The 27,267-nt window shown below is 47.3% G+C and overlaps 1 protein-coding gene across 2 annotated transcripts in view; it reads left to right on the top strand.

Moving 5' to 3' along the window:
- LOC149339490 (uncharacterized) overlaps positions 1–27,050 on the top strand; it is a 109,973-nt gene extending 82,923 nt beyond the window's left edge. For both annotated transcript variants that reach the window (XM_089548269.1, XM_089548270.1), the window contains 5 exons: positions 3,545–3,694; positions 17,734–17,800; positions 18,470–18,556; positions 19,693–19,798; positions 23,716–27,050. In XM_089548269.1, coding sequence (XP_089404395.1) covers positions 3,545–3,694; positions 17,734–17,800; positions 18,470–18,556; positions 19,693–19,798; positions 23,716–24,015 — 710 coding nt within the window. In that variant the 3' untranslated portion in view covers positions 24,016–27,050. The remainder of the gene's footprint in view (positions 1–3,544; positions 3,695–17,733; positions 17,801–18,469; positions 18,557–19,692; positions 19,799–23,715) is intronic.
- Positions 27,051–27,267: the final 217 nt, after the last annotated feature.

Raw genomic sequence — 27,267 nt, 5'->3', positions numbered from 1 at the left:
GCCGGCGGCTTCTGCGCCGCTGTTTTGCTCTGTAAAGCCGGTCTAGAGAGCCGCGAGGAGCTTCGTTAGTTTTCTGCGCAGAATAGGCCTTGCACCTGCCGCTGCCTGTGCTGCTGTGGTGTCGGCGCGCGTTTCGGTAGCGGGCCGTTCGTTATACGCGGGGGAGGTTCGGGTGATTGGGAACGGTTCGTCGTGGCATTCGCTTCTGCCGAAGCCTGTCGTCGTCGTTACTGTGGACGTTATTCGTTGGTGTTGGTTTTGGTGTACACGTGTGCGCATGCGCGTTTCGGCCTCGCCCTGTCCGCCTTGATGAACTTGGTGGGACCTGCCCCGACGATGCTTCAGGGTGGTCAGCAGGATTACGCGAAAGGTCGGTTCCAACTTGCGGATTTGTGGGTCTGAGATTACAAATGCCAGCTTGTCTCTATAGGCTATCACTCTACTGTTCAGCATGTTTTTCTCTTCTTTTCTCTCTCGCTCTCTTTTTGACGCGTGGAGCGGCTTCGGAGCGCATTCAGTGCAGCACTCGCTCATTTCTGCAACCATCGCATGATGTGCTTTTTTGCCTTGCGTGCGTATTGTTTCGGTTTATTGATATTTACTCATAAGGTCAACAAGTACTGTTGCTAGTGTGTAAAATCCTTCCCTGGGTTTGGAGCGTATTAAGTATGGTAATTGTTTCTGATTACGAAGCGTCTTACACGACGTGCATTCATAAACAACTGATTACGAATCTGTTGACCTGTACCGATATGGCTGGCTTGAAGGCGTTCATTGTCCACGGCTAGCTCACGTGTTGAAATCCTGTGACGAACACGAGCAGAGAAGGCGTGAACTAAAGGACTTCAAGGTGCGACGATATGTGCCTGAAGCCTGTGTGTTCGGCGCTGTTTTAAATAACGGCAGGCTAGGGATGGACGAGCGACTTTTTTATTCCAACGGCTCGGAGTTTGCAGGTTGTGAAATTTAAGGAGCTCAACTTGCAAGACCAAGGTAATGTAGGAAGTGTCTTGCTGTGCATTTCGAGCTCTAAAGAGCATGCAGTAGCATGGAGACGAATGGCTTTACACATTCCGTATGTGGTGGCAGCAAAAATTAATGCTGAACAAAGTGAGCGTTCTTGTTGCCTTTTATGTCTTATGTACTAACAAATTTATTAAGGCGTTCCTGTAATTATGTGGTTCATTCGTTCTTGTAATTGTCTACAGCTTAAATAGAAGCAATATCGTAGGTTTACAAAATTTGTCAAGCTGATTTGTGGTTTATGCACATGTTATTGTTCAACATGTGCAGAACAAGAGCGTAAAGCAATAACGTGAATGAAGTTTGCAATCTGGGAGCACATTTATAGCACCAGCGGCCAGGTAACAATTGAAGCGCAGATTTACTGTCCTGGGCACATATCGCGAAGGGTGAGAACCCGGTCGCTTCCATAGCCGCCACACTTCGCACAAATTCTACCCGAATCTGCCGAGTGGTGTGCAGCACGAGCGAAGAGCGCTGTGAAACAATGTTTTGGCCCGAATTCTCGTTCTGTTTCCTTTTGCATTCAGGCCGGTACTGACGGAAGCTTTCAGTATCACGCTGTAACAAACGCACTGGGCAGATCAGGCTCGCGTATAACCGTAGTGGCGGTCGTGTTTCTGATTCATCTACCTCACCCCTTCGCATACGACTAAGCAGGATGCTGGAGTTGGTGTGATTCCATTGTTGTGAACATTCTATTACTATTCAGGCGACACACGTACAGACTTTGTCAAAAGTAACCAGGCTGCATGGTTTGCTTGTAGCTTGTATAGTGGAGCCCTTGTGGCTTTCCTAAAGATCACAAGGTGTTGGAAGGTAAGGAGACCCCCAGTCCTTACCTTTAACGACCATTTCAGTTTCAGGGAAGCTGTAAGGGCTCCACTGTACGAGCTAGAAGCAAACCATGCAGCCTGGTTACTTTTGACAAAGACTGTACATGTGCTGTCGCCCTATCTCTCGGCGTTGCGTACTATACAGTACCACACTGTCGGAATAGCCGCCGCGGTGGCTCAGTGGTTATGGTGCTCTGCTGCTGACCCGAAAGACGATGGTTCGATCCCGGCCACGGCGGTCGCATTTCGAGGGAGGCGAAATGCTAGAGGCCCCTGCATTGTGCGATAAAGAACCCCAGGTGGTCGAAATTACCGGAACCCTCCACTGCGGCGCCCCTCATAGCCTGAGTCACTTTGGGACGTTAAAGCTTATAAAACAAAGCAAACCACACTGTCGGGACAGAATCGATGGGGTCAGGAAAATTTCCACTATTCGGATTCAATTAAGGCTAACGCTGGCATTCGGACCGCAGTGGTTGGGATTCGAATAAAGCGATCGCACTGGTGGAATGGTTGGCTCTGAAAAAATCTTCACAATACTGACTGAAGTGAAATGGCGTAAGCTATACTGGTGAAAGAATGTTGGTGATTCTGAGTTCTGGCCGCGGATTTTTACATTTCGATGTGAGGCAAATGTGAAAACGCCAGTGTGCATTGTCCTTGATGCGCATCAAAGAACATCGGATTGCCGAAATTCGTACCGAGTCCTCTGCTGGGGCGTGCGTCGTTGCCCGCGTTATGAATTGGGCGCTTAATATTCTGGAAGAGATAGACGTCGTCCTGGCGATACTGTTCTGCCTCGCCTGATTATGCGTTATGGGCAGATGGAGAGACAGTAACTCGCTTCGCCCTGCTTCATTTCAACTTCATGTCGCAACACGAAAGCGCACGGCCGCCGCGGTGGCTAAGTGGCTATGGTGCTCGGCTGCTGACCCAAAAGACGCGGGTTCGATCCCGGCCGCGGCGGCTAGAATTTCTTTGGAGGAGAAATTCTTGAGGCCCGTGTACTGTGCGATGTCAGTGCACGTTAAATAACCCCAGGTGGTCGAAATTTCCGGAGCCCTTCACTACGGCGTCTCTCATAGCCTTAGTCGCTTTGGGACGTTAAACCCCACAAAACCAAAACCAAACGAAAGCGCACGACGCGAGAGCTGAATGGCTGTCCGCGTCGCGATAACGCGATCGTTATCTACACTCATGGACTTGCAGGGCACGCACTTTATGCGGTTAACTGGGCCAAGCGGTCTCGATAAGCAGCCGGTGTCCACTCACAAGTGCATTGTTATCTCTGTGTTTGCATTGGCCGATCTTGCGGTTGAGGGTTGCCAGGCCTGCGACTCTACTCCACGACAGCTCTGGCACTCGCTCTTTCTGAGAATAAGTATCGGAAGAAGTGAAAAAGAAGCATCGCGCCGTCTGGCGGGAAGCCGCTTAATTTCTTTTCGCTAAAGTTTCTCCCCCGCGAGCTAGTCGTTGCTCGCATTTTTGGAGCTGTTGCCGCGGGCTAATCCGCGTTTCATCTTATCGTTGTCGGGAGTCAGCGACAACGGTGGGTGCTACCTTTTGTCTGTGTGGGAGGTTTTTTTTTTTGCTTCGGCCCCCGCGTATAGCCGCGGGACGTGTGGCCGTGCGTCGTGTGTGTGGCTTCATGGACGCGTCTAACGGGACGGCCTTCTCCGACGCAGGCTACCCTGTGGAGTGGCCCCACTGGCAGAAACTGCACGCCATCTTGGGCAAGAGGCCGGTGCCGCACTCGTGGAACAACTACTACGACGACGAACGCACGTCCGAGAGCAGGATCAGCCGGACCGAGAACGGAAACTTGCACTATGACGGTGAGTGGAGTGCCTCCTCGGACGTCCTCGGACGTCCATCCTCGGACGTCCGGGTGGCCGACCGGCCCGCGGTTGTCGATCAGTGAGCGAGTGATGGAGGAGGCATTCTTTTTATCAAGTCGTGTAAGCCTGGTAATATGTCTTGCTTGTCTGGTTGGAACTGGGAGACACTGACATCAATTAGTCGCTTGACTCAAGTTCACTCAGCCGCCGCGGTGGCTCAGTGGTTATGGTGCTCGGCTGCTGACCCGAAAGACGCGGGTTCGATCCCGGCCGCGGCGGCTAGAATTTCTTTGGAGGAGAAATTCTAGAGGCCCGTGTACTGTGCGATGTCAGTGCACGTTAAAGAAGCCCAGGTTGTCGAAATTTCCGGAGCCCTCCACTACGGCGTCTCTCATAGCCTTAGTCGCTTTGGGACGTTAAACCCCATAAACCAAACCAAACCAAGTTCACTCATAGGTTTTTCCCAAGGTGTCCCTTCGTGACAATCAGCCCCGAACCCTCATTACCGCTTAACCACTTTCACTGGCAGGTGCTCGTACTATAGAGTCCTGGTGGAATCTCGGCTCAGTCTTCTGAGTTGTAAGCGATGAATTGAAGCTACTGCCTCTTCAGGCTGAATAGTCGAGGTTTGAACGAACCACGCACAGCGATGAGCACATCGGAGTTCTTGATGGCCCGACTTAGTGCTCAGTGTAGTTTGTGTACGCGACATTAAGGCTGATTCCGTGATGTCACGCGTGGTCGCGCCTATCGTTAGCGCGGGAAATCAGGAAGCCGCCGAGTGGAATGGATGGACGCATGAGCGAGTGCAACGGGTGGCTGAACGAGTGAGTGAGCAGAGGGAGAAATGAAGAGAATAAATGAGCAGGCGAATCAAGGAGTTCGAGGGACAGGGAAAGAACGGCAGTTTGAAATGGAACGAGAGGGTGACACAGATGGAGCGAGACAGTGAGTGGAGTGACTGAAGGCGTTGTGTGAGCCAGAAGCTGATGAATGCGTGCATGCATAGAGTGACTGAGCAATCAGGGGGTGAGGAAGAGTTGATTGAGTGAGGTTGAAATAGATAGGTGCCGTGCACGAGCGAGCACGGTAAAGGAAGACATACTAGAGTACTGTCCGCACAGAATGCACCTCTTGGACAGCAGGTGAGACAATTTTAGTTTAGGAAACAGAAGTTCTCAGCGTATTTGACATCAGAAAGAGCTTGTTCATGCTTTCAGCTGTTGCGTTGGGTGAAAGAGCAGTTTACAGCGTGTCTGCGGGTAATTTGTAGGCTGCGCATGCTACTCAAGAAAATGTGCACAGCAGCAGCGTTTGATAACCTCCAGTCTGACTGTCGCACGCAGGACGCTTGCTCAGTTTTTGACGCACGCTCGGATCGAGACGTATTTTCAGCGGCTTTTACTGGAAAGTTCTCCCTGGTTATTTGCGTGGATTCAGAGCCGGCAATCTAAGTTGATTGTAGCTCAAACTGTATGTTACCAATAAAATTCAAAGAAGGCAATGAGCTATGGAGAGAGAAATCGCCGGGGTAGCGTTAGGAGAAAAACAGCAGTGTGGGTAGCAAAATGAAATCGAGTACTTTATATTTTTTAAAAGAAATCACAAGGAAAAAATGCGCTTCGGTGGGACGTCTCTACTGCTGGCAGCATATAATAATCTGTATCGGATAGAAAAGTGTATTCTGAAAGAAGAGAAACGGAGCCCGGAAGTGGCAGAGAGTCGGATCGGAAAATGAGATTAGGGCATTTGCTAGGATGAGGAGGCAATGGTTTGCACAGGACGGTACTTATTGGAGGTCAGTGTAACAGGTCTTTATTCTTGCAGTGGACGTAATCGTGTTGATGATGCTGTTAGTAGTAGTGACAACGATGACACCTTAGTGTTTTTAGGGTCTATGAGGAGACCCAAGTGTTGTGTAGGTGTTTCGGGCTACCTGTTAGTAATTCATGTTTTGAGAGGCGAAAGAGGAGCATTAACGAGGGGTTTTGGTTCTTGGTGGAGTGCTGTTCGCGCTCGCACCCGGCAGGAAATATAGGGCGCTGAGTAGGAAATTTCTTTTTTTGGAAAATCAATGGGAATGCGTCGTGGCACGAGGACGGAACATCTACACAGTATTAGGGTCTATTCCAGTAATATTTCGATATTTCAAGCAACATTACTTCTTCAAGAAACTGTTTAAATAGTTACGTATACTTTGACTGTTTTGTGAACAGTCAAAGTAACAGTCAAAGTGAACAGACATGTTAAGAACAGTCGAGAGTTTTTGTTCGCATGCTGCACTCAGTACCGCGCGATTTTTTATTCGCTGTGAAACAAGTGCTGAGCTTTATGCGCACTGTTTGAGTTCTCTAATGCTGGTTCTTGGCACTTTTTGTTTTCATTGCCCTTTAAATCGTTGCTCATCTGTCTAAGAACTAGAAAGTTTGTGCGAGAAGTCCGCGAGTATTTTGGCGGTAGAATCAGTTTAGCATGCACGTTGCCGCGAAAATTTGCAGGAGCAGAAAAATATTATGAATTTCTGTGGATCTTAGGCCAAAAAGTGCCATGGCGCTAGGTAGTTTCATTACACGACGTGGAGTAAATACCCATTTCATAGCATTTCAATCCGGAGAGGCCGAGCACGAGGCCAGGGGAAAGCTTAATTGTACCATTGCATTCCCAGTGGGTACCCAGCGGCGCTGGGGATCAAAGCACTGGCCCCCCGCGTGCGAGGCGGAGGCTCAGACCACTATGCTACCGTTCCGATGAAAGAGGAACCGTAGTGCTTGCGGCGATGTTATGTTCTGTCATGAAGATACTCTAAGCTGGTTAATGGCGAAAATGCAGCAGCAGCCAAAGATTGTTTGATAAATATACGCACATGGTAGAGAGATAGCAGGTTAATAGGTTTCTTGATAAACAAAAGTGAACAAGGAAGGGGGAAGCCTCTAGGGTTGTTAGCCAACGTTTCGACAATGATTACGTCAGTGCTGGAATGTACCTGAAGGGTTCTAAGTTTTCTTTAGAGATGTTGATCCTTCCTGGTTAAAATGTTTTAAATCTGTGGACTAGGAATGCCTCTCCACACGCCCAGACAAATGCAAGTCCTCTTGTCGAAATGTTGGCTAAGCATCCAAAGGTCAGTAGATGCAAATAAAAGTCAAATGCCTGTGACACTCCTGGATCTGGCGCGATGCACGGCTTAAAACATGGCTGCATATAGGAGTAGCAAGGGTGTACCACGTAAGATAGGTTAATGGTTAAAACGAAAGCAGGTGTCCAGATAACAGTTATAGTAAACGTATGTATGGAAGCAAATGTATACGCCAAACAAGAATGTTTGGTCGCTGAGGGCTAGTATTCCAAAGTAGTGTCTTATATAAGCTTCCAGAAACAAGCTCATAGAGCGTGAGAAGATGCACTTTCATTTCTGTGAAATAAATTCAAGTCTTTGCGCAGTAATCTGGCAGTCGCGTGTCTACGTAATTTGTCACTGCCAGCGGTGCTTTTGTGTCGTATGAGCAGCACTTAGTTTTGCAACGAAACATAAGAAAGAAAATCTGACTAAGCAGTTAGTCGGTAGGCCTGAAATTGTTGTTTTCTTAAAAACTGCTTTCTTTCAAGCTCCTGTCAAAGTCGCAACATGCCTGTGTCCGTACGCTGACAAGCCTTGCCTTTCGACAGCTCCTAACTGTCTGAGTTCATATAAAGCTTACACGTATACCTAGAGCAAAGTAGCATTACGACGGAAAGAGGGTCACATACACGAGCCTCAATTCACGCGAGTTTAAAGTTCACTGGCAATTATTCACTGAGGAGGGACTATCTATTTTCAAAAAACTCTTTGCCGCCGCGGTGGCTCAGTGGTTATGGTGCTCGGCTGCTGACCCGAAAGACGCGGGTTCGATCCCGGTCGCGGCGGCCGAATTTCTTTGGGGGAGAAATTCTAGAGGCCCGTGTGCTGTGCGATGTCAGTGCACGTTAAAGAACCCCAGGTGGTCGAAATTTCCGGAGCCCTCCACTACGGCGTCTCTCATAGCCTTAGTCGCTTTGGGACGTTAAACCCCATAAACCAAACCAAACCATCAAAAAACTCTTTTGCAGAAACCGACTCATTCCAAGGGTCAGGTCTCCGTTACGATTACCGTGAAAAAGAATTAAAGGGGAAAAACGCCGACAGTTTTCCTTTCTTCTCTGGGCAAGCAGAATAGAAAGTGTCCCTCCTCCTCATCCCCCACAAGTGCATCCATTTACCGATGTCACGTGACCAGAGATGACCTGTTCTCAGAACCACCACATGCGCGATATGGCTCAGACCCCTGTGGATAGTATAGATGGATATAGCAGTATTTGGGGCTTCAACGTCTCAGTGCTTCATCACAGCCTTTGAGAGACGCTGTAGTGGAAGGCTCCGGATTAAGTTAGACCACTTGGGGATCTTTAGCGTGCACTGAAATTGCTTAGCATACGGGCGTCTTTCCTGTTTCTCTTTTTTCGAGGCGCAGCCTCCGAGGCCGTGGATTCGATCACGCGTTCTTACGCTCGGGAGCCGAGCTAAACCACCGTAACGAGTGGAATAACTTGAACGCACAACGCGGTAGAGAATAGAGAAAGTCTTAAACGCAGCACCATGTCCGGCGTCAATTAGCGAGGATAGCTCTAGCATGCTTAATTAAAGCTGCAGTAAACGTCAGCCGCTGAGCCAGTTGGTTTATGGCTGTCCCTGAAGGAACCGGCGGAAAGATGGCGGAGGATTGGACATAGAAGGAGCGGTGGTGCGCGCTCCTTCTATGTCTTGCCCTGCGTCATCATTCTGCTCGTTCTTACAGTGTTAACCAAAGCTTCCTCGTGTGTTCGGAGAACTTGGCGCGGTGAACGCCAGGAGCTTTGGGTGGAGACGGGTGAACGCCATGAGGGTGACTTCGCTTAACCCCGGGCGGGCCCACCACACACCTGTCGTCGTAAAACGAATTAAACAACTGCGGCTTATTTCTTGCACCGTCCGCCGTCGTGACAGAGCTGCTCGCTGGCGCTAGGAACTCGCGAACCGCTCTTACCTGCGAACATCTTCGTTAGTTGCGCCCGCCTCTACAGATGGCCCCCAGTTCTCGCCTCACTCATACGGTGTTGCACACACTCCCAGTGCAACAAAGTACGGAAACGTGGCCCCATTAAAAGCGCGCCGGCATGCTTGCATCAATGGCGCAAAGCCGCGGCCGGCTTGGCAGGGCTAGCGCCAGCTGCTCCGAGTGGGTATCGCCTCTGGCACTTCCCCCGTGTCGTGTCGAAACGAGAGGATCGTCGATGCGGTCTCGCCTCCGTAGCTGCACTTTCATGAGCTGTTTTATTGCGGCGTGGGGCGTTATCTTTGAACACATGTCGAGCTGCTTTTGTTAACGTGCATTCTTTTTTATTTTGTCTCTCTCTCTCTCTCTTGGCTCTTACGTTACTATTTCTGAGTTTTCTAAAATAGCGCTCTCACATTGCGGCACGGAGTCCGTGTGGGTTGTAAGCACTGCCATTGTCTCGGCACATGATTTAAAAGGGCTCGGGTTTCTCAGCAGCCCTCTATGTTAGCAGCTTTTAGGCATCTTTTCTGGCGGTCGAAAAAAAAAAGTATGAAGGTAAATGTTTCGTGGCACTACGCCTCATTTTTCAGCGAGCGAGGATTTTTTTGCACCAAGTGATGAATCCGGCCGCGGTCACTGCGAGTTTCTTAGGCTCGTATGAAGCTGCGGGTAGTGAATGGATTGTTTACGTGCAACGCTGTAGTGTTTTACTCTGCCCCATTGCTTTTTTTTTTTACACAGTTTTCAGTCTTGCTATCTTTGTTTCGCTGAACTCTTTTTAGGAGGGAGCTAAACTGCAACTTGTTCTTCAGTGAGGCGACCGGTCCGAAACACTACAATTTCGCGACATTTGGGTATCAGATTACTTAGTATTGCACGACCCATAGCTAGCCGTCGCTGGGGTGCTTCCGGCCTTTCGCGGTATACTTTAATCACACAAATTATCACATTTTTTAACAAGCATGAGAAATACGCTGTTGGATTTATCAAAGAGTAGCTGTTTGGGTGGTGGGCGGTATCAGACTGCAATTGTCAGCACACCGGGTTTGGTAAGTAAAGGTAATCAAACCGGAACTCTGTGTGACCTTTCGAAGCTGCTGAAAGTTAAACACGGTTTCACTGACGCGCTCAAACGGGTCGTTGCCGAAACACCGATCAAAGATATCAAACACAACATTTAGAGAAATTTTGAAGCTGATCTATAGATAAGTATTGACCTTGAGATGAATTCGAGGGAGACGAAATTTTAGAGGCCCGTGTACTGTGCAATGTCAGTGCGCGTTTCTCGTCGAAATTTCCGGAGCCCTCCACTACGGCGTCCCTCATAGCCTGAGTTGCTTTGAGACGTTAAACACCCGTTGTGGGGATTGAGCTTCTTGGGCTACCCGAGTGTGCGCCCGCTTCTGCCGTTTCGTTCGTTAGAGAGACCCCCCGTGGGGTGTCCGCGAGCGGAATGGGGGCAGCCGCGCTGCTTGTCCTCCCTTGCAAGGGAAGCTCTTCCGAGAACCACAGTAAATCACCCTCCCTTCCGTTCTTCCCGCTTCGACCTCGCTTCCCCATTGGGTCACACCGAGTGACAGTTGGGCGGCGTTATTTCGGCGAGAGGTCCCGAGCGGGAAATGAACGGGGAGATCGCCACCGACTCGGGCAGCAGAAAGGTGCGTAGAGTTTGGCTCCCGGGTGCCTCGGCCTTTGCCGGGGGCCCAAGAACGCGGGTGTTTTGACGTGCGCATCTAGTTTGTATGCCTGAGTCCAGGACCGAACTTCCGGAGTCGTGTAGCCCGCCTGTGCGGGGCCGACGCGCTCCGGATTCGGAAGGGCCTGATTTGGCTGGTTCTCCGTCATCGCCGGCCATTGCTGGTGACGACGCGCGATGAGCCATCGATGTGCGACCTGCGTCGTCAAGATGTGCTCCGCGTTTACCCCATCCTTCCTCGTTTTGCGCTGCGCGTGATTTAACCCCTTTGGTTGGCCGCGCGGCATGCGATCGCCCTTAGCTGTGCTGTCCCGCGTGTATGTAGTCTTTGCTTTGCGCGCGCGGCTCCGCGGGCCCGCTTTCGGGTGCTGCGGCGGGGCTATGGGTTGCACCGAGGTCTGGGGATTAGTGCAGTGTTATGTAATGCAGCTCTCTGTGTAATAAACACTCGTGCTCTTAAATAACTGCGCCTTCCTTCCTTCGGAGCGAGAGCGCAGGCGCGCACCAAGCGCTGGCAATGCCCTCAGCTTGCTCCGGCCCGAACCCGCGATATGTGGGCGAAGTGCTACCTAATTAGCACACCGTCACACTCGGATGATGACGATCCCACACCGTAAACCATAAAATATCTGCTGAAGCTATATGCTAGCTGTTATGCTTAATGCTGAACCATCGCTTAGCATAGCTGCGGTAAATCTCCTTGCCGAAGGGACATCCTGAAGGGCAAGCGTCTCATTGCATGAAGTAGCCTAGGTTTGTCTTCTTGAATTCACTTGCAAGCTCTCTCGGTACTCCGAGGTCGATGTTTGCGACATACGGCTTTCCGGTAACTGGAAAGTAGAATCTGGTTAGTTCGTGTTTTTTCGGTTGTCAGTTCACCGTGTTCGGAGGGGGACATGCATTTGAAGACTCGCGGGCGTTGCGGCTTGCAGATTGTCCTTTCCAGTTCGCACCACGTTATTCTTCTTACGTGCGCTTTTGTGATTTTTTTTAGCTGTTGTGTGAGATAAACTATCGGTTTGCGCCAAGTTCTCTACCCATGCAGCACAGGTAGTCCGACCAATATTTCCATCGGAAATGAATGGTTTCACTGTGGTCATTTGTTGGACCAGCATTCTCCAATACATTTCCAATATCGTGCCTATTAGCTGTGCTGCTGTGGTAGGTGGTATTGTTCATGCGTGCTTACCATTCCGATTGTCGTTGAGCCCCATGGGTAATGTGTTATCAGTCATTTCTTACTGCCCATGACGTTTTCCTATTTTTGCATACATTTTTTAAGTCGCGTTCCTTGTTTATCGCCGCCAGTACGCGGCGTTATCATTTTCTCTTTTCCACGTGGGGCGAGTCACCTTACGCATGTTCAGTTCGGGACTAGATTGCTCCCGGTGGATCGTGAATGTGCCCACAGATGTGAGCTACTTCGAAGTTTCGTCCTTAAATAGAGCACGGCCAAGAAGCACGGCGTCTCATCCCGACGACAGTGTCGCCGCCGTCGAGTTACTTTGCTACGTTTGTGGAGAAAGTTAAACTGAATTTCTATTGTAACTTTGCTTTCTTTATCCTCTGCATGCGTGACAGCTGCGTAACCTGATTTGTAGAGGGATAGGCTTTACTGTTGTTCTAATGCCGCAGTGTCGGCGATCACGAAGCAGCATAAAGTGACGTCAAGAGCAACACATCTCGGCGGCAAAGTTATTCTTTTCTGATCCTCATGGTATTGCCTGCTTTGTGGCCAGTGCATAAGCTCCATCTTTTCAACACCGGCGGGTGCAATGCTTCCGGCTCCACTTCTTGAACTCTTCGGTGTAGCGTCCACGTTCTTCCGGCCTTTCCCGAAGCGAGGCAGCTCCCCTGTGGTGACCGTTCCTTGGAGTTACTTTCAGGATTCCTTCCGCATCGGAATGGTTTATTGTCGTGCCTGCGACGTCTGCGGTTGCGAAGGGAGGCGGTATATAGACCTCGTTCTGCTGCCAGCGATAGTAGTCGGTTGAGACGACTGCCCTCGACAGCAATGGCGGTCTTTACGACTCACCATGCAATATCTAAGGGAAAGCTTCTTCGAAGCTGTATCCATCGCTTGTCAGCTGACATGGCTAAGCGGGCATGTCTTGTGTTTCCTCTAGGCGGCTGGGATCACCGATTGTTTCAGGCTGTGTCCTCCGGTTCTTCGGGCGAGTGTGGACGTTATGACCTTCCTACCATTTTACGTTTCTTCCCTTCGTCCGGTGCACAGTAACTGTTATCAGCTTAAAAGCGCTCTTTGACTTAAAAAGCACAACTGCCTGTAAAGTTTACATTCCCGATTTAGAATTCATCGTGGCGCAAATGTTTTCCTGCCGATGTTTTCGTGCGCTGAATTCGCTGCAGTGGTAGGGAAAAAAAGTGTCACGGCTGAGAACGAAAGAGAAAGTTTCTCTAAGCTGATTCGATCGTTGATTTGTCATTGGAGTTGTGTCTTTAACTGGGTACAAATTTTCCGAATTGCCGTAAAGCTTCCTGTCGTGCAAACCAGCTGGAAAGCGTCCTTTGCACAGACCACACGCCGCGGATCTTGTCACAATTATCTGAAGCTGCGTAGCTTGGAACCTGCGTAGCTTAGAACGCAGGAGTCTATAGGCCACGCGCCGAGCTGAGAGACCGATAGTGCACGGAAATATTGGCAGAGCTCTTTTCTGGCCTTCAGTTCTAGGGCGTTTCATGTCTCAGGCGTCGCGTGCTAGACGTGATTCGTTGCCTTAACATAGACGCTATGGGCGTACACACTCAAGTTTTGAAGCTGTCGTGCATGATTTCTTTCGGGGATATCTGTGCTCCGTAGCCACCTGTGATGGCAGTATAACGTCAAGGGGAAACCTGCTGATGGTTCATATTCTTCTAATACTTGTGGGGAAAAAAATAATAACGTTTGTTTTTCTGTGGAATTATAAACAACATATACTCTAAAACTTGATTCGTTCCTGTGAATTCCCGATAGAGAAGCAATCAAGTAACCAAAACCAGGTTACAATATTCCAGCGGCGGTAATGACTGCCTCCTGCACTGACTGCACTGACTTCCTGAATGTCTGCCCTATTGCACACCGGCCGATGAGAAGAGACCAACGGTTATCAACGGGGCCATAGACCTGTTTCGACGTCGAACTCCGTGTGTTGCGCAAAGAGAACACTGGACAGCTCTTGCACGGCAATTACCGAGATATCGGTGTTCGTCAGCCAGGAATTCCACGACGCTGACGCTACGGTGTTCGTGTACTCAGCACGCATAAGTCACCACTTTGGCGCTTTTCCTTCCACTTGTGGATTATCTATGTTACTGACCCCTTTGTTCCATCATACCCGCAGTTCTGGACAAAAGCATTTCCGAGCGGGAAACCGTTTATGTGCGCAATTTTTATGCGGAGCATATTACTAGAACTACACTACAGCCCGTCGAGCGCGGCGGTGGAGCTACCACTGACCTTTAGCGTGACCACGTGACACCACGTGACAACATGACGTCACAGCAAAGGAGAGATGGGCTGCCGGCTCGCGCGGTCGGCCGCGGCGGTGGAGGCTCCACATCAGAGGCGCGGCGGCTGACCACGTGACAACATGACGTCACAGCAGAGGAGAGATGGGCTGCCGGCTCGCGCGGTCGGCCGCGGCGGTGGAGGCTCCACATCAGAGGCGCTGCAGTTGACCACGTGACGCTACAGCAGCGGTATAAAGTTGAGCTTGCCTCGCTCTCCGGGCACTTACGAGGCGGCCAGGTGTTGGGATGCCGCCTAGAAGCAGGGCTGATTTGAACAAGAAGCGAAAGCTTCAGCGTGCCACAGAGACCGATGAAGAGCGGGATGAACGTCTGGCTAAGCGGCGTGCTCAATATGCGGCTTGGCGACAACGTTCTTTCCATGGGTGCCAAGAATGCTGTTGTAGCCGGTGCTGGGGCAGCGGTTGTACACTCTGCATTGAATTCACCGATGATCCCGTATATAGCTGCCACGGCAATCCTTGCTACACTTCTAGTGGTTGTATTAAAATGACCAAGTATTCAACCAAGGAAAGCCATGTATTACCAAGCCTAGCCATCAATATGCTTCGCATCCGACTAGGCTTAACCTTAGCTAAGCCTCAGCCATTTTTTCATACAATGTAAGATTTCACTGTAACGATAACTATATTCGCTGATTACCCGACGGCAGTCTATATTATTTTTTCTATTAACGTTTTTGCTATCATCAAAAGCTTCCCCCATTGGTCTTCTACGGCAGTCTTAAGTGTTCGATACGATAGATGGAAACGTTTTAAAAAGAGGATTTTGCTACTTGTCAGAAGAATGGATCATTATCTTCAATATTTCCAGAACAGTATTATACAATTTTCCAGTTTTCAAAATTTTTGTCTTAGAATGTTGGACATGTGTCAGCACTCCTCAATGGAATAATGCAACCAGCGAGGAACTTTATACAGGTATACGGCTTTGCTTTCCTCTCTTCAAAAGCGCACAAATTTCGCGCGTGGGGAGCTCCACATTTTGAGCCGGAGTATCAGGGTTCGAACCCGACCGCGGCGGCCGCGTTTCGATGGAGGCGAAACACAAGAGGCGCCCGTGTGCTGTGCGATGTCAGTGCACGTTACCCCAGGTGGTCGAAATTATTCCGGCGACCTCCACTACGGCACCTCTTTCTCTCTTTCTTCTTTCACTCCCACCTTTCTCCCTTCCCTTGTGGCGCGGTTCAGGTGTCCGCCGAGGTATGTGAGACAGATACTGCGCCATTTCCTTTCCTCAAAATCCAATTTACCAATTTATTTACCACATTTTAATTACTATATTAAACGAAGTTCTAGAGGTAATCCGGTTTGTGTGTTTCACGCTGCTCGTCTCCCATCTAGAATGCTCCAAACTACGGCACACGCGGGACGCGAAACCGTTAGTGATCAGGGAAGAGAGAAAGCGGACCTAAGTGGAGGCTGTCCATCCGGAGAAATCCGTGCCGCGGCCAGCCGCGAGTACGCCTCGTCTTGTCGTCCTCGGCGGTGCTTCGTTCGATCGCTTTCGACCCGACCACCCCCCCTCCCCCCTCGCCGCGATCTCGGGCTCGATAATTGCTCGCCAATTAGCGCGTCGGACCGCCGCGGCTCGCGGCTAGTGTGGTCGATGCGGGCGGGCAGCTGGCCCGCGACACCCGGCGGCTCCTAAATGAGCCTCGCCGCTTGTGACTCTTCATTCTTCTTTTTCGTGGGTTCCCTTCATTAGTGTCTCCTTTGTTTCGCTATGTCTCTCTCTCTCTCTGTCTCGCCCTTTTTCCTTCCTTTTCTCCTGTGTGTTTTTATTCCTTCGTCCCGAGACAGGAATATATATCGCTTGCCGGCCGCCCCTGTGTTCGCGGGGGCCTCTTGTTCTTGACGCACGGTGTTACCGTGTTTGCGATCTTTACGGGTGACCGGCTGATCTCTAGCATGTCAACCCGTTGTCTTTTTGGGCAGTTTGTCTTTTTCGCGGGCGTGTGTGTTTTCCTTACGCTCCGGTTCTTGACGAGGGCACAGCCGCAGTGTTCTGACCCTTCTTTCTGGTACGCGTTAGGCATCAGAAAGCGAGAGCTTCCGCAGTGGTGCACATTTAGCTTGGAAGCGCTTAGACGCAAGTGACTTTTCTGTGATTAGTTGCTTTAGGTCAGGGAAGGGTGTAATGGGAATAGATGAAGGGTAAAAATTGTACGAAAACTGCATTCGTTGCACGCCAGTGCGGGAAAGGGATATGACAGCTTACATAAACGGAGAAGAACGGTTCACGGTCGCGTTATTTATAGTAGTTGTGCCAGATGTGGTGCATAGATTGGCTCCGAAGCTTTGAGCCCCGAGCTAGTGATTGTTCTCATCAGACTAGTAATCACTGGCTTTTTAACTGTTTCCTACTGAGAGACTGCCCGCACAGCGACTACAAGCAGTTCTTCTACCAAATGGATGGATGGACTCGGTGCAGGCTTTGCGACTTGGTTTTTGCAGCGTCCAAAAAGAGGTGTGTTTAGACAATGCACTAAAAGGTGCCTCTAAAATAATAACTCTCGTGGGCTAACAGTGGTGTCTATGTGGCTAACCTTGAGCCGCGTTATCATGACTTGTCCGCTTTCGGATACTTGTTCTTTGCTGTGTGAACGTAATCCGCGTCTCTCCGTGAAGCCGCTCCTCGTGTGTTTATGTGGCGCCACCTGCTGCGCCTGGGAGGAAGGTCTGGTGTAGCGGGCCTGCGTTTTTCCTTGAAGTGCCCCGTGCCGCGTGTGTTTGCGACTTCGCCGTTTATGCACGCTTGGGGAAAACTCTAGATCCCTGGTGATCGTTATCTCAGTTTTCAGAACCGTGATGCAGCATAAGTATTGCAGAAAAAAAAAGCTCATAATCTGAAATGTGGAATAAGAGACAGGCAGGAAAATATGCGTCGTAGCGTCGATAAGTGCGCAGCTGTGAAGCGGAAAAAAGTAATTTATTTGTGTGCATAGTAAGAAAGAGCAAAATTTTTTGACTAAACCACAGACTGAAATTGGCGGATGTTATTTTTACAGCGGCGGTAAGTGTACACATGATTTTGTACAGGTTTACTGCGCGAATGGCTTTCGGCCGCGAAGTCCCATCTTTCTTTCCTGTATGAATTCTTACTCACGGTTAAAGCACACAATCTACAAGACGATGTCTTCAATTCTGTATGGAGTTAGCAGTCGCTGTTGCGGAGGTAGTTCTTTGCATGTACTGGCATTACTGCTCAAGGGTGCATTCATTGACACTCACTGACATCGTGTCATGGGCGAACACGTGTAGAAGCGTGTGGAGGCGGCAGTGATTGCCACTGAGCTTGAATAGAAAGTGCTGTGAATTCTTTTGTCTGTGAATGTGACAAAGCTCAATGTGAGAGGAAGCAAGAAGCAGTATTGGTGCAAGAAGGCAGGCGTCATAATGAACATAAATGAATAGGAAGGTGTTTTTGTGAAGTGAGATTCTTGCTGGAATGAAAAGATATTTGTTGAGTAAGCTTCAGGTGTTTCACGGCGTTTTTTATTTTGTGCTTCATAAAAATGTAGTTGGTAAAGTTTTCTAGAACGAAAAGAAAAGTTAGCATTTTTATATTCGTTTGCATTTTCGTGCCATACTTAATATACTTTGCTATAAGCCATTCTACGGCGATTTAACAGAATGCTACAAATATAACTTTTGTTGTGTGCACTCTTTTCTCTAGCAAGTAATTTAACTGCAAAAGTATACACAAAAGCATAAAACAGCAAGTAAATAGAAAGTTCTATTTGAATCTCGTTACAGAGCCGGAGATCGAGTTCCCAGAATTCCGTGCTGGTGACTTGCAGTTCCAGAACCTTCAGCCAATCAAGTAAGACTATTGAGGGATTGCTTTGTCCACTTGCGAGCTTTTTTTTTTAATTTTACCTAAATGATGCTATAACAAATTTCAAGTATTGTCAGGATACTTTGCGTTAAAATACTTAAGGGTTGTGATAAATCATGAATACAGTTACAGGTTAATAGGGTAATAATAAAAACATTACACCCGTGAGTTAACCTGATAATGATGTGTTTTGACCTAGTGTTGGTTTTTGTAGATTTGTGCTGCGGGTTCTTATTCCGGATGAGTGTCATGAATAGCGGAATTTTAGAACCACTAGAGTCTGAACCAAGTAGGGTAGCAAAATTCTTAAGAAAATGTTATTGGAGTAGCAAAGATCAGGCAAACATACAAATAAAATAAGTGCTCTTTTTTTCTGTAATAGTTTGGGGTATGGAAGACATGTTTGTGCATGACCAGTTTATGCTGTTTTGATGCGAATATAACTGAACAGTGAGGGTGATTTCCTGCTTTCAAAATAACATCTCGGCTTCGTTTTCATCACAGTAGAAATACCAACGACATTTTTCAAAATTTTCGGAGTATAATTTGATGTTCATTTAAAAGATGATTTTTTGAAGGAAGATATTCACCACCATATCTGGCTCTAATACCTCTGATCTGCCATTTTTCATTTTTCCTTGTTCTGTATTTCAGTAATAGGCTGCCCATAGCACCAAAGAGAGAGCCCATCGAAGACATCACTCTAGAGCCAGAAGTCAGCATATGCTACGAAAATGACAAGTGAGTCTTGAACTAGAAAATATTTTTCAGTTGTGATATTCTCACTTCTATTGTAATAAGGCCTCTTGAATTCAACGGTAAGGGAAAGTGTCTTCTGTTACTGTGGTCTGGGTTCTACGGTCTCCATATAGTGAAATGCCTAATGAAAAGCTATTGAGACTAAATAGTAGGAAGCTAGGACCGCAACCGCATGTGAATTCAAAATACATCTAGAAAATGTATCTGTTGCTCACAAGTTTTGTTTCTCGTTGAGAGCGCCGTATGTATTCATGGTTTTTTACTCTGCCGCTTACACTTATCTGCTTGGAACTGATATCAACAAAAGAAAAAGGGGGAACTTCTATACAAGCGAAGTGTGCTTGTGAGGCCCTGTGTAATATTTTAAAACAGCACCTAAGGCTCGTGCTGTCTTGTTGAAAGGAGATCCGATCTGTCACTCATTGCGTGTGAGGTTGTGAGCAAGTGGAGTCAACTGAACCTCCCATCGGAGTACGTCTTCCACCGTAATAGTTTCAGCACATTTTCGTAATGCATTGGGACCACTGCACTGGCACTCAGTCGGTACCAGCATTGAAGAAGACGGCGGATAGCTGTCTTCTTGAAATTGTTTGGCCTAGCGCTCGAACGTAATACTAATGTCTTCGTTTGTGCTGATTGTTTTCCTTGCAGCGGCTCGATTCGTTCCGATGTTAGGCTGCGGCTGCAATGACCAGTGCAGTGATAATCCTCTCTTCTTGAGAGGTTTCACCCTCTCTGAGTGGTCTTTTCTGGCATTGCTACGGCAGGAGATTGCCAGCAAGGTGTTGGAATGCTGTTTATGGCCAGTACCTTTTTTGAACGACTGCCTTTAAATTTACTCTCATATTTGCATTTCTCAGCCTCTAGTAAATACCTTTAAATTGACGCTTCCTTCCTGATGTACTGCTGGAATGTGCAAAGAGTTCGCTGTGATAACTAGAGCTCATATCTTGGCCTAGTCGGCAAATTCTTACGGTGTGATGAGTAGCTCTGATATGTGCAGCTGTGTGTCAGAAAAAAACGCGGCCCTGTACCTCGAACAGGTGGCAGGGCATGGTGGTCAGCTATGAGAGAAGTCGAGGCCCGTAATTATGCTTCTATTTTCGTCCCTACTGCAGGTGTAACAAGCGCAAAACGCGAGATGACGGCGAAGAAGACTGCGAGCAGGATCCACGGAAGAAACGCAAAGAGGATGAGCTGGATCTTCTTCGGAGAATTTTGAAGGTACGTGCCACCGTATTGGAGATCTGGAAAGGGGGGAAGACTGGCTATTCTTCCATTTTGTCGGCAAAGCGAAGATGATTTGAATAAAAAAGATAATGTTGAGACTCGGACTGAGCCTCTCACAAAGCAGTGCGAGGGTCTCCTTCCATTTGGGCATTCTACATCAATAGTGTGACTGCTGAGTGCTGCAACTAATTTCAACAATCTCTTGAGTATGGGATCTTGAATTTGCATTCATGCCCCCTTCCTTCAGGGAAACCATTGCCAAAGCAACCACTGCCTGGGCGATTCCCTGGCATCGAATGGGTGTCCCATTAACTAATTTCCCTTCCACATTCGTGCAAGCTATGGCTGTTATCCCGCTGACCGGCCCTGCCGTGTCCATGTAAATTGCCTCTTCCATGCCGCTGAAGACGAGGAGAATTCTGGCCACCTTCTTCTTCAAGCCATTAACTGTTTTTGCTGAAGCTCTAGTAGATAAATTTTATCTTTATGATGCCCTCATTGTTGCAGTTTATTGCAAAACTTCATTGTGAACATTGCTGCAACAAAATCGGGGTAACAAAATGAGCAAGTGGAGCACCTTTTCAGCTGTTCTTCTGTGTACCTGTATTGTCGGTGTATGATATCGTGCCATATGCAGTGTAGACCTGCAAAATTTTGAGCACTGCGCTCTTTTGTTTTTCTCTCGCTTTTCTGCATTCTCCACCGAGTCATTCATAGAAAATTGTGCGAAGTAATATTTTATGGTGGACGTGGACTGTGGCATATTATTATGCAGTTTTTTTGAATCCCTGAAAAAAACTGGCTGCGCATGTTTTGAACTGAGCCTGACAAAGCTCACCGCACCAAAGCCTGCCAGTCTTTTACCGAACCAGATAAAAGCACACCAGTATCGTTATATTTACTGTGTGCGCCTATCGGAGGTTGCCGTATTTTTCCAGTGCCAAAAAAACTCTTCATTTTATGTTCTTTACCCTTTCTTTGACACCTATGCTTTCTATAGCCCTGGAGGCAAAGTTATATGCTGGGGACTTTAACGTAAATTATTGATGCGTGTGTTTACAACCCAACCTAACCTCAAACTAAATTTACCTAACCTTAAGCCGATCCTTACCTACCTGTAAACCTGATGCAAATAACTTCACCCAGCCGTAAAACTAGCCTAACCCAATGGGCCAGTGTCGATGTCATTGAAAGACTTGATACATTACGTCGCATAACCTATAAGGGCTACTGCGAGGTTACATCACCTCTGCACTTTTTTACCACAATTTACACCGTCGGTTTTCAGTAGTCTTCTTATCCTTGTGTCAAATTTCGCAGCCGGAGTGGGTTTTCTTTCAGTGCAATTGAATTTAAAATTTTCCTGTTCTGCGGACATAATGGGCAATTTCCTCAGGCAGCCTTTTGCACGTGACGGTACAAACTGCAAGCCCATTAGCACTCACTCTGTGTTTGACGAAGAAAAAGTTTGCAGCATGTTATTGGTCATTTCAGGTAAATAATAATAATCTGTAATTACATCGGGGGTGTCACTTGCAATCACCTATGTAGCCAATCAGCATGCAGAGAGGTTTTGTGACAGTACCCTTGACGTCACACTTTGATCTTTCGAGATGTCATACCTTGGTTGAAAAACAGTTTTGTTTCATGGCAGGTTCTCTCAGATCATGAATGGCAGTTTACCCAATATTCCTCAAGAGAAAAGTATACAACAGCTGTATCTTACCAGTACTGACCTATGTGGCAGAAACGTGGAGGCTAGCAAAGAGGGCTCAGCTTAAGTTAAGAACAACGCAGCGAGCTATGGAAAGAAGAATGATAGGTGTAACGTTAAGAGATTGGAAGCAAGTGGAGTGGGTGAGGGCACAAATGCAGGTTATTGATATTCTAGTTGAAATCAAGAAGAAGAAATGGGCTTGGGCAGGGCATGTAATACGAAGACAAGATAACCGCAGGTCCTTAAAGGGCAACTGCAGCACTTTTTTGAGAATTTCGCGATATTCAAGGAATCAAATCTATATACTCTGTAGGTAAAGCATGCCAAGTGTTTTTGCACTAGCATTTAAAATAGTGATGTAATCGACGATTAAATTTTTCGCTTCACCTTAATGCACCGCAAGAGTGCGGGGAAGTTCAGCGTGACGTCACGGAAGGTATTATTTCAAATTACTGCTGTCGTCAGCCACACCCTGCTCTGAGTCGTTAGAGGCTGCCAAACAACTCTCGGCAGGGTTCGCCTTCGGTGGCGTTGGTTTTTTTCCTTCAAAGCAGGCGTTTATACGTTGGAAATGTACTGATACCTTCAATGACATCATCATGCGCCCCCCACTTGGCGTTTTGCACTGCGGAGAAGCTTGAAGGGCGTCCGGATTTTAATCTGCGATCACTTCGCTATTTCCAGTGCTAGCCCAAAAAGACTTCGCATGCTTTACCTGCAAGTTTCACACATTCGACCCTCTTAAGCTCGTTGATTTCTAAAACCTATGCAGTTTCCCTTTAAGGGTAACGGAGTGGATTCCAAGACAAGGCAAACATAGCAGGGGGCAGCAGAAAGTTAGGTGGGCAGATGAGATTAAGAAGTTTGCGGGTATACAGTGGCTGTAACTGGCAAAGTAGAGGGTTAATTGGGGAGTCATGGGAGAGGCCTTTGCCCTGCAGTGGGCGTAGTCAGGCTGATGAGGATAATTGTTTTCACCCTGATTTTGATTCATCGCAGCTAAGACAAAGAGGTCCAAAATTATAATGAAATAGCAAACTCAAAATCTTAAAAAAAGATCCTCAGAAGTTGCCATTTAAACGAAATCTAAGCCTACCTAACCTAGCCTTAAACCTAACCTAATGTGCCGGGGTTCACATCAAAAATGCGAAGCAATGGAAGCGTAGCAAAGCATTTTAAGGGCTCAGTGTGGTGAGCTTTTGTCCGGAGTAGCGACAGAAACAGGTGAGCTGACGTCCGGTGAGCTTTTGCCTTGCACCCAGCTATGCTCGGCTAGGTGCAGTCAACGATGGTTACAGCTTTTAGGAATGAATCGTGAGAAGCTCTAACCCTAATTCAGGAGAGCACAACCAGAACTCTCCGGTGTTCTCTATGTTTTTGGGATTCTTCAGTTCTGCTATTTCGAAGCTATGGAGGTAGCAGTGGCACCTGTGACCATTTTACTCTTGCGAAGTCATGAGAATGCAGATGTGGTAAGCTTTAGAAAAATGGCAGGCGATTCCATTGCAGTGACATTGAAATTAAGTTTTGTGGGCAAAAAATGGCAGTGTGTTTTCTTATTTTTTGTACATCATGTTTTCACATTTGCACGTAAGGGTGCACTTAGTGCTGAAGTTTGAGGAAAAGCAATGACATTGCGATAGTTGAGCAGTCTTTGCATCAGCATTATTTGAATTAGCTCATAATACTTTGCTGCATGTACATTCGAAATGAAAAGTGACTGTCGTGAGTTCTTTAACTGTACGGTAGGTGCAATTACTTGGCCATATTATGAGCAAGAAAATCACGCCGTGTTAAATAAAGATCATCGTCTCCAGAACATAAACACCTGGGGTTGTTGTGCACGGAAATATGTGAATGTTAAATACATACACGGACAGAACTGATTGGAGCACGGAAGCTGGGGCCGAGCTGCATCCCAGCACCATCTGGTTGGACCGTGCGGAAACTCGCGTAGTGTGGCATGCCACTCCGCCCTTAGCTGAGGTGGAATTCCCAGTGCTCTACATGTCTTCATGCTGCAGATACATGTGGTGCAGCTCTCTTTCAAACGAAAATGCCACTGGTATTGTGCATGCTGGAGGTGATGCTTTGCCTTGGGCCTTGGTGCAGTTTCGGGAGCGCCAGTAGAGATCGGCAACATACTAGCCGAAGGCATCTGTTGTAAGTGAAGATGTCTCTTTTGCCTGCATAGGTGGAAGAAGAAACTCTCGAGCTGGAGAAGAAGCGCGCCCAGGAAGAAGCCGAGATCCTGAAGGCCACCATGAACTTTCTTGAGGCGGCCACCAGCTTCATGCAGCGTGAGAGAGCAGAGCGACCCCGCTCTGCACAGTCCTCGCAAGGCCCCTCTACAGCTCGTTCCCAGGCGTCATCGGGATCCTCCTATTGCAACGGCGTCGGCGGTTTGCCTGTCGTGGGCGCGCCGCTGTACACAACACAGCCGTCCTTCTACTCGTCCTCCCCTGTAGACTCCCCCGGCAAGACCGACCCGTGAGGCGAGATGGTATCGTACCGCGCCCAGGGGTGTTGAAAATGGGCGGCGGTTTTTAGAAGAAAAAAAAATCGTGAGACTGCACGGAGCAGTGCCAGCGTTCTGACCGCTCCGTACCACCATCCGCTGCATGCGCCATGGTAGGAAACCGCGGCACGAGTGCCCCGCCAATTCGGCCTTGCCGAAGGTACCAACGAACAGAGCTCCGAGACAGTGCGAGGAAGGGCAACGTTGAAGCCTCCACTCATCTCTGCTATTCCACCACCACAACACATACACACAGTCACGAAGGTTTGCGTGGGACCTGTACAGTGACTTTTGCGGTTCTGAGTTAGACGGCCTTTGAGACAATTTCAAGCCATAGCCATAGTGGCCGCAGCAGGACGCGTGGACGACAACGTGCTGCCATGGTGAGGTGAAGCAAAAGCAGCTGCTTGTGTGTCAAGACTTACGGAGTCATGGACAAGTGATGTTCAGTGAAGCACACAGGCTCTGCCATCTTGTTTGTTCGTTTGGCTGTTTGTTTGTGTTTTTGATGAGAAATAAGGTGTTTTGTGTGCATCCTGTTCATGGCTTCAGTGTGCTAAAATATTATCCATAACATTTGGATTCTCCCTGAGCAAGCACATCCTTTAAAAGAAAAAACATGCTTTGCTCTGGCCATCTCAATTTGATTGTGTTGAGCTCAAGAGGATGGCGCCTTGATTGTGTAGCATGAAAGCATCTATGTTAGGGTGTTGTACAGAATCTATGCTGTGTTAAATGTGCAAGAGTTTGCATTGACACATTGGAATTGGAGCACTTGCTTGAGAAGGATGGCACAGTCAAACAGATGATGTTGTCATTGGCTAGCAGAAGATGCATGAGAACTGCTGCATTCTCTGTAACAACCTAGCGTTGCCAAGTCATTGATGACTGCAAAAATTAAAGCTGTGTGAAGACAAAATTTTATAGTTGTAGTGCTGGACATACTGAACTTTTATATTGTATCTATCAAGTACTGGTATTGATGTTATTTGAACTGCACATGATCTATTCTTTATTATATTGGCCTACTGTACACCTAGAAAATGAAGCATCTTTGCTAGCCTACCCCATGCAGAAACCTCAACAAAAACAAAGCTGAATGGTTTGTGTTATCTCAGATAATTTTTTTGTTGACATACCACTATCCTATTGCCTTGACCACATTTCTGATCCCTGCAACATGTTTTATTGCCTAAATGAAGATGGCAGCAGTGCACAGTGTATATATGAAGCTGAACACTATAGCGAGGATATAATTTTTATCACGAATATCAGTATTTGAAAAATGTAAAGTAGGTGGTGCATTGATTAACTAATCGACGCTATCTTCTGATTTGGACCATTACAACTGGTGGCAATGTATTCGCATGCTCTATGAGGAGAGCACGACTTGGCGGATTTGGAAGCAGCTGGAATCAAGCACTGTAACATATGCTTGCTATTTCTTTGGCTTGAAAGCAGTGTGTTTATTCTTTTAAGACATTTGAGTAGAAAAGCATACAGCAGGTCTTCACTGCATGCTATCTGCATCTCCCAAATAACAGTCAAGAATATGTAATAGTTCTTGCAGTAGAAAACTCTACAGTGCAAAGGCATGATTTTATGCTGTTTGGACTGCCAGACTTGTGAACAATCTCTGGTATGCGTCAGCCTCAGCGCCTTCAGCAGCAGGAAGTTGATGTTCTACAAGTCTGGGACATCGTTGGAAGACTGCCTTGTGTGTGTGCTAGGGCACCTTATAGCCAGTAATTTATATTAGGCATGACAAACGTGTAATGGGAAGGAAGTGCTTTAAGAGGCTATTTGAATGTGCCATTTCAGCATAACATCAATGCTTCGCAGACGTGTTTTCTTTCCTGCTGCTTTGAAAATAACTATGATATACATAATAGCTACACATGCAGTAAATACTTATAGATGATATTATGTGTCTGCTTTAGCTGGTTATAGACAAAGCTTTTTCCCTTGTGAATGCTGTCAGTAGCCTGCTGCTGTGGTGGTGAGCTGCGATGGTCTGTACTGAAATATATTGTTGCCGTTGTTGTAGAATGCTGTTGACATGAACTGAAGAATGAGCACTGGAGAGGAAAGTTTCTGGGCAGGTTCTTTGTCCATGGCAGTCCTGTTGCCAAGCCACCGAATGTCTTCTCACAAAAACATTTATATTGTGTGCAGGTCATATATGCAAAACACCGTAATTGCAAGGAAAATAAGAGGTACCGTGTTCCGGATAGTTGAAATGTGGCACCAGAGAACAAGATATTATTCCTCATGTGAAATTTCACACGACTACATTTTTGTCTGCATCATTTTCTACCTTGAGTTTATCTTGTTTGAGTTAACTGCAGATCCAATGCCAGTTTGGTGTTGTTAATCAAAGAAATGATTGAAATTTCTTTATCCTGAATAATCACACCACAGTACAGGTCGCCAAAAACGTCTGGTATTCTGTTCTGAGCCTTATTCTATAATGATTTGCGCAAATCAGCAGCAAATGCATTTTATTTTTGATATTTTTTTGTTTCCCACTGGCAAAAAAAACAGTACATTGTAGGCTTTAGTAATTTTTTAGTTACCTTTTTATCTGTCAAAAAGCACTGATATGCAAAGAATAGTTACCATTCGAAAATTGCGGAAAAGGTGTTTTTCAAAACAGTTTAAAGCTCTGTGGTTTACAATGGCATACTGGTGTGCTGACAAGGCTGTAAATATTTTTCGGAGATGTAATGTGCCAGGCAAGTTTACAGTTGTGGACGGCAATTTCTTCCGATCTTTACTCGCGACACGGCGTTTCGGAGTGTGTAACCGACTATTTCTTCTGCCCTTGTGAACAACTTCTGTGGTTTGAAAGTTGCGTAGCGTCCTGTGGTTGGCCTCCGAGTCGTAGCCTGTGCTGTTCTTCGAAACCCTGCTTGCGTCATCGGGCACTGGACGAACTTGCACTTGCGCGCACAACTGTATTGCTTGTTTTACGCTTCCAATAAGTAAACAAAGTTCTCTTTGCAAGTGTTTATCTGCTGTCTGGTGTAGTTTCTTTGTGCTTGTGGGCATGTCTGCGACAAATTAATTTATCGCCACATATGAGAAAACAGAAGCATCAAGTTTATGTCTCTCATTTCCCTCTCTTATTTTTGAATATAAATTTTACTGCTTATTTTGCAGCATATTGTCGGCTTTATGAATATGCTTTACATGTTTCACTTACTACCTTGGGAATGTTTTGGCTTT

Source organism: Amblyomma mixtum, chromosome 6 (genome assembly GCF_055824585.1).
Source record: "Amblyomma mixtum isolate Tamu chromosome 6, ASM5582458v1, whole genome shotgun sequence".
Taxonomy (NCBI): domain Eukaryota; kingdom Metazoa; phylum Arthropoda; class Arachnida; order Ixodida; family Ixodidae; genus Amblyomma; species Amblyomma mixtum.
Note: the sequence above shows the minus strand (reverse complement) of the source record. Positions and strands in the feature narration are given on the sequence as shown.